This window comes from Coffea arabica, chromosome 6e, assembly GCF_036785885.1.
Source record: "Coffea arabica cultivar ET-39 chromosome 6e, Coffea Arabica ET-39 HiFi, whole genome shotgun sequence".
NCBI lineage: Eukaryota > Viridiplantae > Streptophyta > Magnoliopsida > Gentianales > Rubiaceae > Coffea > Coffea arabica.
In genome coordinates this window covers 19,903,336-19,914,046 of record NC_092321.1, presented here as the reverse complement: position 1 = coordinate 19,914,046, position 10,711 = coordinate 19,903,336, and the positions used below count along the sequence as shown (strand labels likewise).

Below are 10,711 nucleotides of genomic sequence, written 5' to 3'. Positions count from 1 at the left end.
AAATTGTAGAATTATTTCCCTAGGATGTAAATATTGCAGCAGACCTCCTACGGAAGCATAAAACATCTCTCATTATGTCATAAAGCTACGAGAGTGAAAATTAAGATTTAAAGCAATTAATTAATTAAATCACAAAGGTGAGAGGGTTAGGTAGAAGGGTTGTTATTGCTTTACCGATTTAAATTTATTTTGGGTTTTTTAGTGTTCTTAAATTTGAGAAAGATTGTTTTGGCTCAAAGCATGATTATTTGGACTTTCTTTTTTTTTTTTTATAAAAAAAAAAGAAAAGGATGAATTTTACTTTGCTCCTCCTAAATTGTACTTGATTCTCACTTTAACACTCCGAATTTCAATTTTGGGCATTTTATACTCTAAACTCTCAAATATGATTCACTCCAATCCAATTATCAACTGCGTTAACAATTGTAGATTTTTTTTTTTTTGGATTTCTTTACTATAAAAACATCACCCAAATACATAAACTACCACTTTGTATAGGCAGCAACTATTGAATTTTGGAAATTATTTTTCTGTACTCTCATAATGACAAGAATTTCCTTCATTTTTAAACCAATTATAGGCCTTGTTTAGCAGCCAAGTTTTTTACCAAGTTTGTCTGCTACAAGTTTTTTAAAAATTTTAATTACAGTACTCTCAAAAAATTTCTCAAAGTTTTTAAACTATACACTTCAAAATATTCAAAAAAAAATACACTTCAAAATTTTTTTTAAAAACTTTTACAGTAAACTACAGTAAAGTTTTAAACAAACATCCAAAAAACTCACTTGACAAACGGGGCCATAGTCTTATAGCACGTCATTGATTTGGACTAGAGGGACGTCAATTGGGGTACCAATTAACCGCTCACATTTAGTCAATTTTGGCTATTAATAGCTCTTCTAATCATTTTGTATGATGACTGATTTTTTGTTTATGGACATAATGTTAGTGGTCCATCATTCGATAGAATCATTAATTATGCCTTCCTTAGCCGTTCATATAAATCTCCCCAGAGTCTTAATATTTGTTTTTGGGATAAGTCTTGGCAATAACATCAAGCAACCAAAAGTAACTTCTCCTTGACCTTCAAGGAATCTAATATTCTCATCCCTCACTCCCAAGTTTCATTAATCTATGCCTCACAAGACAATTAAATCCTCCACATTCTACAATTGTCAAGCAAAACCCTTGATTTCTTCCTAGCTAACTTAACTCCTCCAGACATGGGCCAAGTTCTCAAGAAATTTGGTTCTCTTATCTTTCTCTTGATCCCTCATTATCACATAATTTTGCATCTTTTTCCCCTTTATTTGGGCTGTTGTGGAGCTAATACTATCTTCTTTAACTCATTTTGATGCAGGAGGTGATGAGAAAAAGGACAAAGAAATAGTTCCTGTAATACAAGAATGTTACGAAAAATTCTTTGTGAACACTGAGAATTGGAGCAGGGCTGACTTCTACCATGCAGTGTGCTTGACTGTCGAGTATTCAAAATTTTTTTACTTTTCTCTTATTTTTTTATTTCTTTTCTAATATAAAGAGCACTAGAATTTTTAAAATTTCCTTTTTGTACGTAAAATAAAGAAATCAAGATAAAGATAAATTTTGTTGATTCATGTTCTTTGGTCCTTGGCAGAGAAATCAACAAAAAGTTGGGCAGCACACAATTTCGGGTGCCAAAGGCATCAACCCTTGAGCAAGCATATGAAGTAAGTTTATCATTCCAAAATTTTCCTAATATGTCAATGTATCATATTTCAGTCTGATGCTGATTTTAATTAGTGTAAAATTTGATAATTTATTGATCTCATTACAATATTTAATCGAGCTCTAAGATGATTATTTAGACCAATTGAACATTTTCTTCATGTTGTAATAGTAGAATGGTGTATGATGTGCAAGAACATCACTTTTTTGAGGTGCAAGGAACTATTATGGTGTATTTTCTGATCATTAAGAGGGAAACTGTCTATTTCCAGAATCTCTCCATGCTAATTTTCCAGTTTCGAAAATTTAGATTTGCTACAAAATTTTGGTAGATAAAAAAAAAAATTACCAAGGACTTTATTAAACGAACCTAATAGCCAATGAAAGCAGCAAGAAACTGAGAAATTGGTTGTCCCATATCAAATAATTTTGTTGTCCCAACTTTTGAGGAAAAAAAAGGGGTTTCAATTAAAGTTTGCTGTTAAATAGTAAAGGAAAATTCTACTGCAATTCCAAATTAAACCATCACTTCAAAATATGTGATGAAAAGGGTAACTTAATTTCTTGAAGTTTCATAAGAAAAGAAAAGCCTAACTTTAACATTTTTATTCATCTGTTATCACTTTCAGAAGCATCACCAAGGCAAAGGTAAGGCTTTGACAAAGGAAGAATTTCAGAAGATACTCCAAGATGTAATTCTTGATACAGGAGTCACTGGCATTGGAGCAAAAGATACCCTCTTCTACATGTTAGGTGTTCCAGTGACTGCACTATTTTTCAAACAACGCCTAATTCCAACAGCAATACCTAACGAAATCTTCATTCCTGGGGTCACTTCTGCAACTGTTTTTCTTCTTGCAAAACTCAACAAGATATGAACAAAGCCCAGTTGAGTTCTTCTATGTAAATGTACCCATGTAATTGATTGGTTGTTGGATTTTTTTTTTAATCTTTTTGAGCTATGCCAAGTATGTTTTAAGCTGCTATTTGCAATTTTGCTTTTTGTCAATTTGCTCTATAATCAGCTACCATGCAAGTCCGAAAAGTTTAGCTCAAAATTAGATGGATTATTCTAGTGAATTAATGATATGACTTATCCAAACAAGTCCTTTCTTCCAATGATTTCTACTTTTCTTTAGTCTTTTTTTTTTTTTTTTTTTTTGTCGACGGAGTGGGGTGTCCGGGTCAAGTCCGTAAAGGCGGCCCGACTAATCCCCACTTCGGCCCGGCCCAGCGCCCCAACCGGACCTAGCACGTTAAATGCACGGCGAACTGATGTTGCTGCGGAGGTTCGACCCCAGGACCTAACGGTCCCGAGGAAGAGGCGCCAACCACCAGCCCATTCACGTGGGGGCCTACTTTTCTTTAGTCATGGTGTTGCTTTAACACATCAAGCCAAAAGGGGAATGAATGCAGCTATTGAAAGTGACAACATGACAGGTAAATCCAACCCTTCCTCTGCGAAAAGTTGGAAAACATGTTAAACCATGTTAATTTATTGTAATAAAGACACCAAACAATAGCCCTAACTGATAACCTACAGCAAAAATCATCTATTCACCCCAGTGAAACATACGAGTCAAATTTAAAGATTATCAAATGTTGTAGGTTTGGAATTGGGGCGAGTTATTACATGAATTTAAAGTCGTCTGAATATAGTTTACAATGCAATAAATAGCACCCAATTTCGAATTTCCTCAAGATATGGCCAAAATACTAAAATTGTCATCTAATTTTTGAAAATGATAGAATCGCATCAGGATCGTAGAATTGTACGGTCCAAATCAGAATCCTATCGATATTCCTAATTTAAGGCTAAATTTCGATCTTACTTATGATCTGGATTGTTAATTTTGATTCCTATTATCCGACTCGTGATCCTAACAACTACGAAAAAACACACACGCACAAAGTTGATGTATAACAATTATAGAAGTGCAGAGTCCCTCATTCATCCGAAAAAAAAAAAAGAAGGAAGAAAATAACAAAATAGTAAAATGAAATTTCTAACAAGGCCCGCTAACCAAAATTGCCTCTCCAGTACAATGTCGAGGTGCTTTACCAATAGATTATACGGATCATTACCTTAAATCCGCTATTGCCTCCAAATGTCAGATGGCCTTCCCATCAAATTTGTGTTGCGGTTATAGCGGTTTGTCAAAGAAGAATAAGTCTTCCTTCCAAACCACCAATAGGGGGACCAAAAGTAGAAAAAGAATTAACAGCACCTTGGACCAACATTGGCAAGATATGCCCCTTAAATGGCTGTCAAATACCAATTCAACGTATTTTCAGATTAATTGCTCTCTGGATCTTGATTTGACCTATGTCCAATGACTTTAGATACTCTAAGCACAATCAGACTTGTACTGTCACATGTTGACCATTATAGTATCAACAGGTGTCCTATGTTAGTTCTTTCCTTTCCTTAGCATGATCATAGGGTCTTTGTGGATTTGCTGTCTCTCAACTCAGCACAACCTAAGATTAGACAAAAATGTACACCAAATTTGGCAACTTTGGTGGTTTGTCTTGCTTGCCTCCTTTCCACATTCTTCACAGAAAAAGAAGGAGAGAGAGAAAACAGAAAGAAATAGAGTAACAGCCAGAGAGAGAGAGAGAGAGAGAGAGAGACAGGGAGAACGTTCCAACTTCCAATCATTATGCATGCTTCTGCATGGTGAATCAATGCTGATTGAATTTGCTTCTGCGATTTCCATGAAATACAGGTTCCTAGATTTGCATTGGTTTTGAAAGCTAGGAGATCATTGATATTGAAATCAATGTTGATGAACTTATCCACATTGTACAAAAGAATAGTTAAACGATCAAATAGTGTCAAATAGAGAGAGGGATAAATATATATAGACCTGTGGCATCATGAAGGCTTGGGAGGCAACAGTAAGAAAAACGCAGGCCGTGGCGAAGAAACGAGCCAATACCATCTTTGGGACGTATGCAGCAGCCCCAAATGTGGAAGAAGAAATGATTGAGGACTATGAGGAAGAAGAACATCCAAGTGGAGAGGTGTATCAAGCAGAGAGATTTCTTCCCAATGGCGACTACTACACGGGGTATTGGGCAGACAATTTTCCTCATGGAACTGGAAAGTATTGGTGGACAGATGGATGTATGTATGTAGGAGAATGGTTTAGAGGGAAGACTATGGGAAAAGGTACGTTTAGTTGGCCTTCTGGGGCTATGTATGAAGGCAATTTCAAGAGTGGTTTCATGGATGGAGAAGGAACATATTCAAGTTCCAATGGTGACACATATAGGGGTTCTTGGATGATGAATTTTAAGCATGGCCGTGGTACGAAAGAATATGCCAACGGAGATTGTTACGAAGGAGAATGGTGTCGCGGGCTGCAGGAAGGTCAGGGGAAATATCAATGGAAGAATGGGAATTATTATGTTGGTGAATGGAAAAATGGAATTATTTGTGGTAAAGGAAAATTATGTTGGACCAATGGAAACGTGTATGAAGGTAATTGGGAAGATGGATTACCTAAGGGAAACGGAACTTTCAAATGGCCTGATGGGAGTCTTTATATTGGTAATTGGAGTAAGGATCCAAAGGATCAGAACGGGACTTATTATCCAGCAGGATCAACATTGCTGGATGGAAATCTTGAATGGGATCCTCAAGAAGTGTATAATGTGGATTTGAAAGATTGTAAGGTGTGCCCAAGTGAAAAGGTTTCAATTTTGCCATCTAATAAGAAGCTAGCTATGTGGAGATCTACAAAGGCATCTGATTCCAGCACAAGGCCAAGAAGAATGTCAGTTGATGGGAGAATAGATGCTGGCATAGATAAGGAATTTGCTAGAATTCCGACACCTGATGCTGCTGCTGGCAGACATAGTTCTGCTGGTACTTCTGATAGCAATGGGATGGATGAAAGCTTTGCAGGTCTACAGATTGAAGATGTCAGTACACGCGGAAGCCCTATTAGGATACCAAAGGTGGTGAAGAAACAAGGAGAGACCATCTCTAAAGGGCATAAGAATTATGAGTTAATGCTCAATTTGCAATTGGGAATCAGGTAACTCGCCTTGTAGAGGTTCTAGTACATCTCATTAAACATTTTACCATTCTGCTTCCTGCTTTTGGTTTCCGTCTCCTGTCTTCTTCTAGAAATGACGATTCTCACAATAAATGCAACATTTCTTGAGTTTCAAATTTCAAAGGCACCTTAAAATGCACCAGTTAATGTGCTTCAGGCATTAAGTTGTAGCCTTGTACCCTCTGTTGAACCTTCTTGTGGATCAGCTTGTCCCTTTATATCATCTTTCAGAAAGGAAACTAATTAAAGTCATACATGATAAGGTGAAAGTTAGTTGCAGTATACAAAATAACAAATCTGTGGAAACTTAACAGGAAATAGCAAACCTGTGGAAACTGCAATAAAACTTTTAAATACTGTACAATTAAGAAAATGACAAGCATTTGGCTTAATTAATCAAGAAGTCCACCAGAACATGAATCGGAAGCATTCAAGGTCTAAATTAGCGAATATCAATCAGGTGGAGTAATTTATGTACAGACGGATGGTAGAGATCATACAAAGAACAATGCATTAACCATTTTTGAATGGTTACGCAGGCATTCTGTAGGGAAACCTGGTCCACCTCCATCACTTGATCTGAAACCATCAGCTTTTGACCCTAAGGAAAAGTACTGGACAAGATTTCCGCCAGAGGGATCCAAGAATACTCCACCACACCCGTCGTGTGAGTTCCGATGGAAGGATTACTGCCCAAAAGTTTTCAGGTCAGTCTTGTGACTGTTTTATCCTAGCTTTCAGACAATTGAAGATTATGATTATCATTGTTCGAAATATTAGCAACTTACCATGCACTCAGATGAAGTATAGTTGTTTTTCATGACATATTTTACATCAGGACCCTAAGATTGTTATTCAAGGTGGATCCAGCGGATTACATGTTATCCATTTGTGGAAATGATGCCCTCCGTGAACTTTGTTCACCTGGCAAAAGTGGAAGCTTCTTTTACTTGACCAACGATGATCGCTACATGATAAAGACAATGAAGAAAGCAGAAGTGAAGGTATTATTTAACATAAGCGGCTGAAATCAGCATTGGTTTCACCAAAAACTGACCTCAGTTTTCGTATCCTGTTTAGGTTCTTCTGAGGATGTTAAATGCCTACTATAACCATGTTCGAGCATTTGAGAACACTCTTGTGATCAAATACTTTGGTCTACACTGTGTTAGGTTAAATGGACCAGCACAAAAGAAGGTACGAAAGACAGAACTAGAATTCATGTGCAGTAAGTGTAATGCAAGTACTTGATGCAATGAGTGATATAGGTACGCTTCATCATCATGGGAAACCTGTTCTGCACAGACTACACGATTCACAGACGATACGACTTGAAGGGATCTACTTTTGGCCGCATTACTGATAAGCCAGAATCGGAGATTGATGCAAATACAACTCTAAAGGACCTAGATCTTGACTTCATATTCCGATTGCAGAAGAATTGGTTTCAAGAGTTTCGAAGGTAAGTAAATCTTGCTTTAGAATTTTAAGTCCTTGTTACTTCCAATCTGTTTCTATTACTTAAGCAGAGCCATCCAAATTTCGAAGTCATCCATAAGAATTCTATCTTCATTTGCATCCAAAGAGTGAGGATTGAGATCTCAAACTAAAGAGAAATTGGTCATTTCTCTACCCTTTTCTGCTTCACCTTTTGCAAGGAGTTAAAAACAAAACTTCTTCTTGCAGACAAGTTGACAGGGACTGTGAGTTTCTCGAGCAGGAGAGGATAATGGACTATAGCCTTTTGGTTGGTCTTCACTTCAGAGAAGCAACAAACAGCTGCGACCATACTCCCCCTGGTTGTGTAACACCAACAGGTAATTACCAATTTAAGCCCTGTGCCATCATATACCATCATCATCTTTTAGTCATTAATTATTCTTGGCTGTTATATGTTATTGGCCTCTTTTTCTTGGTTAATTCCTTATCAAGAATTAAAGAAGCTATCACTTTTGAAACAACTAAGAAACGTCTCTCCACATTAAGCAGATAATGGTGGTGCAGAAGAATCTCTTCCCCGCCTTTCTAGAGCAGACATGGATCAACTGCTTCTGGATCCTGCAGGGTAATTAGTCATCCTATTCAACAAAAACATTACCGTTGTTCATCTACAATCTCTTACGATTACAATCAATCTCTCGGTAACCCTTCAGTGCTAAATATATTTACAATCTTTTGTCACCACAGGTGGGCTAGCATCAGATTGGGAGTGAATATGCCTGCCAAGGTTGAAAGGACAGAGAGGAAAAACGATGGCGAAATTCAGCTAGTAGGAGAACCAACTGGAGAATACTATGATGTAATAATATTCTTTAGCATCATAGACATACTTCAAGACTATGACATTTCCAAGAAGCTCGAGCATGCGTACAAGTCCATCCAATATGATCCAACTTCCATATCAGCTGTGGATCCTAAACAATACTCGAGGCGTTTTCGAGATTACATATTCAAAGTTTTTGCAGAAGACATTTGAAGGATCAGCCGCCAACTGCAAGCCTCCAATCCCTTATTTATGCTTATTTGTAGCACATCCATAAGGCTAACAAGATGGAGCTTGATTCATATACTAAGATGAAACGCCCACCAACAATTATGCATTGCTCCAATACGTCTTGGAGGACCAAACTGTGTCAAAATGGCTGTGGCTTAGACGACAATTTCTTGTTATGTTCATTCTTTTTATTTCTGTACAAACATATTTCTTCCCCCTGTATTCTTTGATTGTTTACACACACACAGAGCACAGAGTTAGATATTCGTTCGCAAATCGCGATAGTGGACTGTAGACTTATAGAAAGAGGTGTATAAAATCTTGCCACCAGAAACTGTTTACAAGGTTCAGTGTTCTCATAATCAAGTCTTTATTCTTTGGTTTCTCAGCTCATGAATTGAAATAGTCATTCTGAGTGCCTATGACTGTGACATGACATTAGTAGCTATACAAATTGTGGTCTCCCTAACAAAAGAAAATTTAAAAAAATAAAAACCATCCATTTTTCTTCCTATTCCAGAATTAAATAACGAAGTTTTGATCTGTTTCATAATGTCCTTTGTCAACCATAAAATTCAAAAGGGTCCATTTTATGTCAAATACATATGAACCGAATTTGCAAAGTGATGATGCCTGAAGTAGACTACAAATTAATAAAGTTTGCACAATGAGCTACCATCCCATTTCTTTTCTTTTTTATTATTTTTTTAATAGAGGAATGGTGGAATTTAAGAAATGGAGAGGGGAAGAGAGATTTAAATTTGAACATCTAATTTATAGATTAGCCACTATATCAAGACCTACTCGACAATCCTTTTTGTCTTTTTAACCTAAATCAAAGAAAATTGGTGGCTCGAGTAAGAATCGGGCTAACAAGCCAAGTAAAATAGTACCTTGCTTGTCTTGTTGCTGTACTTGGTGGGTGTGGGCACCTCGATCTGCTCAGGACCTCGGGGTACCCCTATCTATTCAGGTCCCATCAGTCCGAGCATCTCGTTCAAATAAAAGAAATCTCGTTTCGTTTCGACCGAGGTCACTGACGAGACCTTTTGGATTAGTATTCCACCTCACCTACACCTATTTCTACGGCTCCTCAACACCTTGGCTGCCTACACGACTTAGGATTGGTAGGAATGTAGCCGCCAGGCACCCTACCTACCGCTCAGGTCTACACCTAACACCGCTGCCCTAGGCCTCCTCCTAGTGCCACGGAGGGAGTAGACTTCATCATTTTCCCCCATAGATTCCTCTACTATAAATACCCCTCTCACCCCTCACGAAAAGGGGGATTCACTACTACTGTTTATCCTTTAACTCCTTATCTATAACTGACTTTAGTATGACCGAAGGGCTAGACCCCAGCCATTCTCTACTTTGACAGGTGATCTCGTTGTCAACTCGCCTTGCGCACCCAAAAATCACCTCATCAGTGGGGATGGGTGTCGATGAAGAAAGTGAAGACCACAAGTATGGCTACCATTTTTTTTAGCATCAATCAGGTATAAGAATAGTAGCAGCAATCGAAGTGCACACCATCTAAGAACAAGACATAGGGTGCATTTGATAAAACTGATATCTGAATCTATTAATTTATTGAAGTGTAAATACTAAAATACTAACATTTGAATGCATTCTATATTAAATGATAATGGTTTATCACTTATTTTTTAGAATAAAGTTTTACCTACACAATTCAGACCGTCACTTAATTAATTAAGATGATCTATTTTTGATTATCAAACATTTCTAAACATGTTAAGATCTTAATTTATTAAGTTCAAATACTAAATTAGATTATCGAGCAGGACATCAGCTGGGCATGGTCTTGATATAGCATTTTGTCTAGGATTAAAATTTTGCTTTAAGTATAAACATTTACCTAGTGGGATATTCTAAACTTTTAATAATTGCTTGATCAACATTTTAAGGACTAGACTAATTTAGTAGCCTCTTACGTTTCTTTGATATGGTCAAAATCACAAACGCAGCGGACAATATATATTCTTTCCGTGTTTACTAACACACGTACACCTTCATGAAAAGGAACTTGTGAATGACAGGAATTTCTGCTTTCAAGTGGTATTTTTCTAGTTCATTTGCTGTGTAAAAAGATATAGTAATTTGTTGCACCACCAACTTCATAACGAAACAATAATGACTCCCATCAACTAACTGTGTTTTGTTACTCTATCCGTCCCACTTTGATAGTCCTGGTTCTTTTTTCCACACAGTTTAATAAAAAGTAATTAACTTTGATAGAACAATCAATTTGGGTAACTATTTTCCTAAAATACCCTCACATTTATTAGAGTACAATTTTATGGGAACTTGAATTGATGGTAAAAAAAGAATCAACTCTCATTAAATGGAGTAGATTTATAGTAACAACAACTTCCATTGAATAAGGATATTTTAAAAAAATTAAAATACAACTACATTCTTC

At 36.8% G+C, this 10,711-nt stretch overlaps 2 protein-coding genes and 1 long non-coding RNA gene across 3 annotated transcripts; 2 read left to right on the top strand and 1 right to left on the bottom strand.

Moving 5' to 3' along the window:
• The first annotated feature begins 1,099 nt into the window (after nt 1–1,099).
• Nucleotides 1,100–2,656, top strand: LOC113697581 (uncharacterized). Its single transcript, XM_027217259.2, has 4 exons — nt 1,100–1,248; nt 1,361–1,484; nt 1,637–1,709; nt 2,337–2,656. Exons 1-4 carry the CDS (start codon nt 1,224–1,226, stop codon nt 2,583–2,585), a joined length of 471 nt encoding a protein of 156 aa, XP_027073060.1. The 5' UTR covers nt 1,100–1,223; the 3' UTR covers nt 2,586–2,656.
• A 1,829-nt stretch (nt 2,657–4,485) lies between these two features.
• LOC113697402 (phosphatidylinositol 4-phosphate 5-kinase 5-like) lies at nt 4,486–8,412 on the top strand. Its single transcript, XM_027217004.2, has 8 exons — nt 4,486–5,753; nt 6,314–6,481; nt 6,613–6,778; nt 6,855–6,971; nt 7,043–7,236; nt 7,461–7,591; nt 7,764–7,839; nt 7,962–8,412. Exons 1-8 carry the CDS (start codon nt 4,588–4,590, stop codon nt 8,248–8,250), a joined length of 2,307 nt encoding a protein of 768 aa, XP_027072805.1. The 5' UTR covers nt 4,486–4,587; the 3' UTR covers nt 8,251–8,412.
• LOC140010018 (uncharacterized) lies at nt 6,139–9,720 on the bottom strand. The gene is made up of 3 exons (XR_011817275.1): nt 9,162–9,720; nt 6,563–6,698; nt 6,139–6,463 (listed from the first exon to the last, which is right to left on the bottom strand). It is a non-coding gene; the product is annotated as an uncharacterized lncRNA (long non-coding RNA).
• Between the last annotated feature and the right edge of the window lie 991 nt (nt 9,721–10,711).

Excerpts from the sequence above, each read along its gene's own strand:
- LOC113697581 (XM_027217259.2), top strand. The coding sequence starts at position 1,224 with ATGGGCCAAGTTCTCAAGAAATTTG. Across the intron at positions 1,485-1,636 it reads GCAGTGTGCTTGACTGTCGA|AGAAATCAACAAAAAGTTGG; the intron begins GTATTCAAAATT and ends GGTCCTTGGCAG. Across the intron at positions 1,710-2,336 it reads CCCTTGAGCAAGCATATGAA|AAGCATCACCAAGGCAAAGG; the intron begins GTAAGTTTATCA and ends TATCACTTTCAG.
- LOC113697402 (XM_027217004.2), top strand. The coding sequence starts at position 4,588 with ATGAAGGCTTGGGAGGCAACAGTAAGAAAAACGCAGGCCGTGGCGAAG. Across the intron at positions 6,482-6,612 it reads TACTGCCCAAAAGTTTTCAG|GACCCTAAGATTGTTATTCA; the intron begins GTCAGTCTTGTG and ends ATTTTACATCAG. Across the intron at positions 6,779-6,854 it reads TGAAGAAAGCAGAAGTGAAG|GTTCTTCTGAGGATGTTAAA; the intron begins GTATTATTTAAC and ends TATCCTGTTTAG.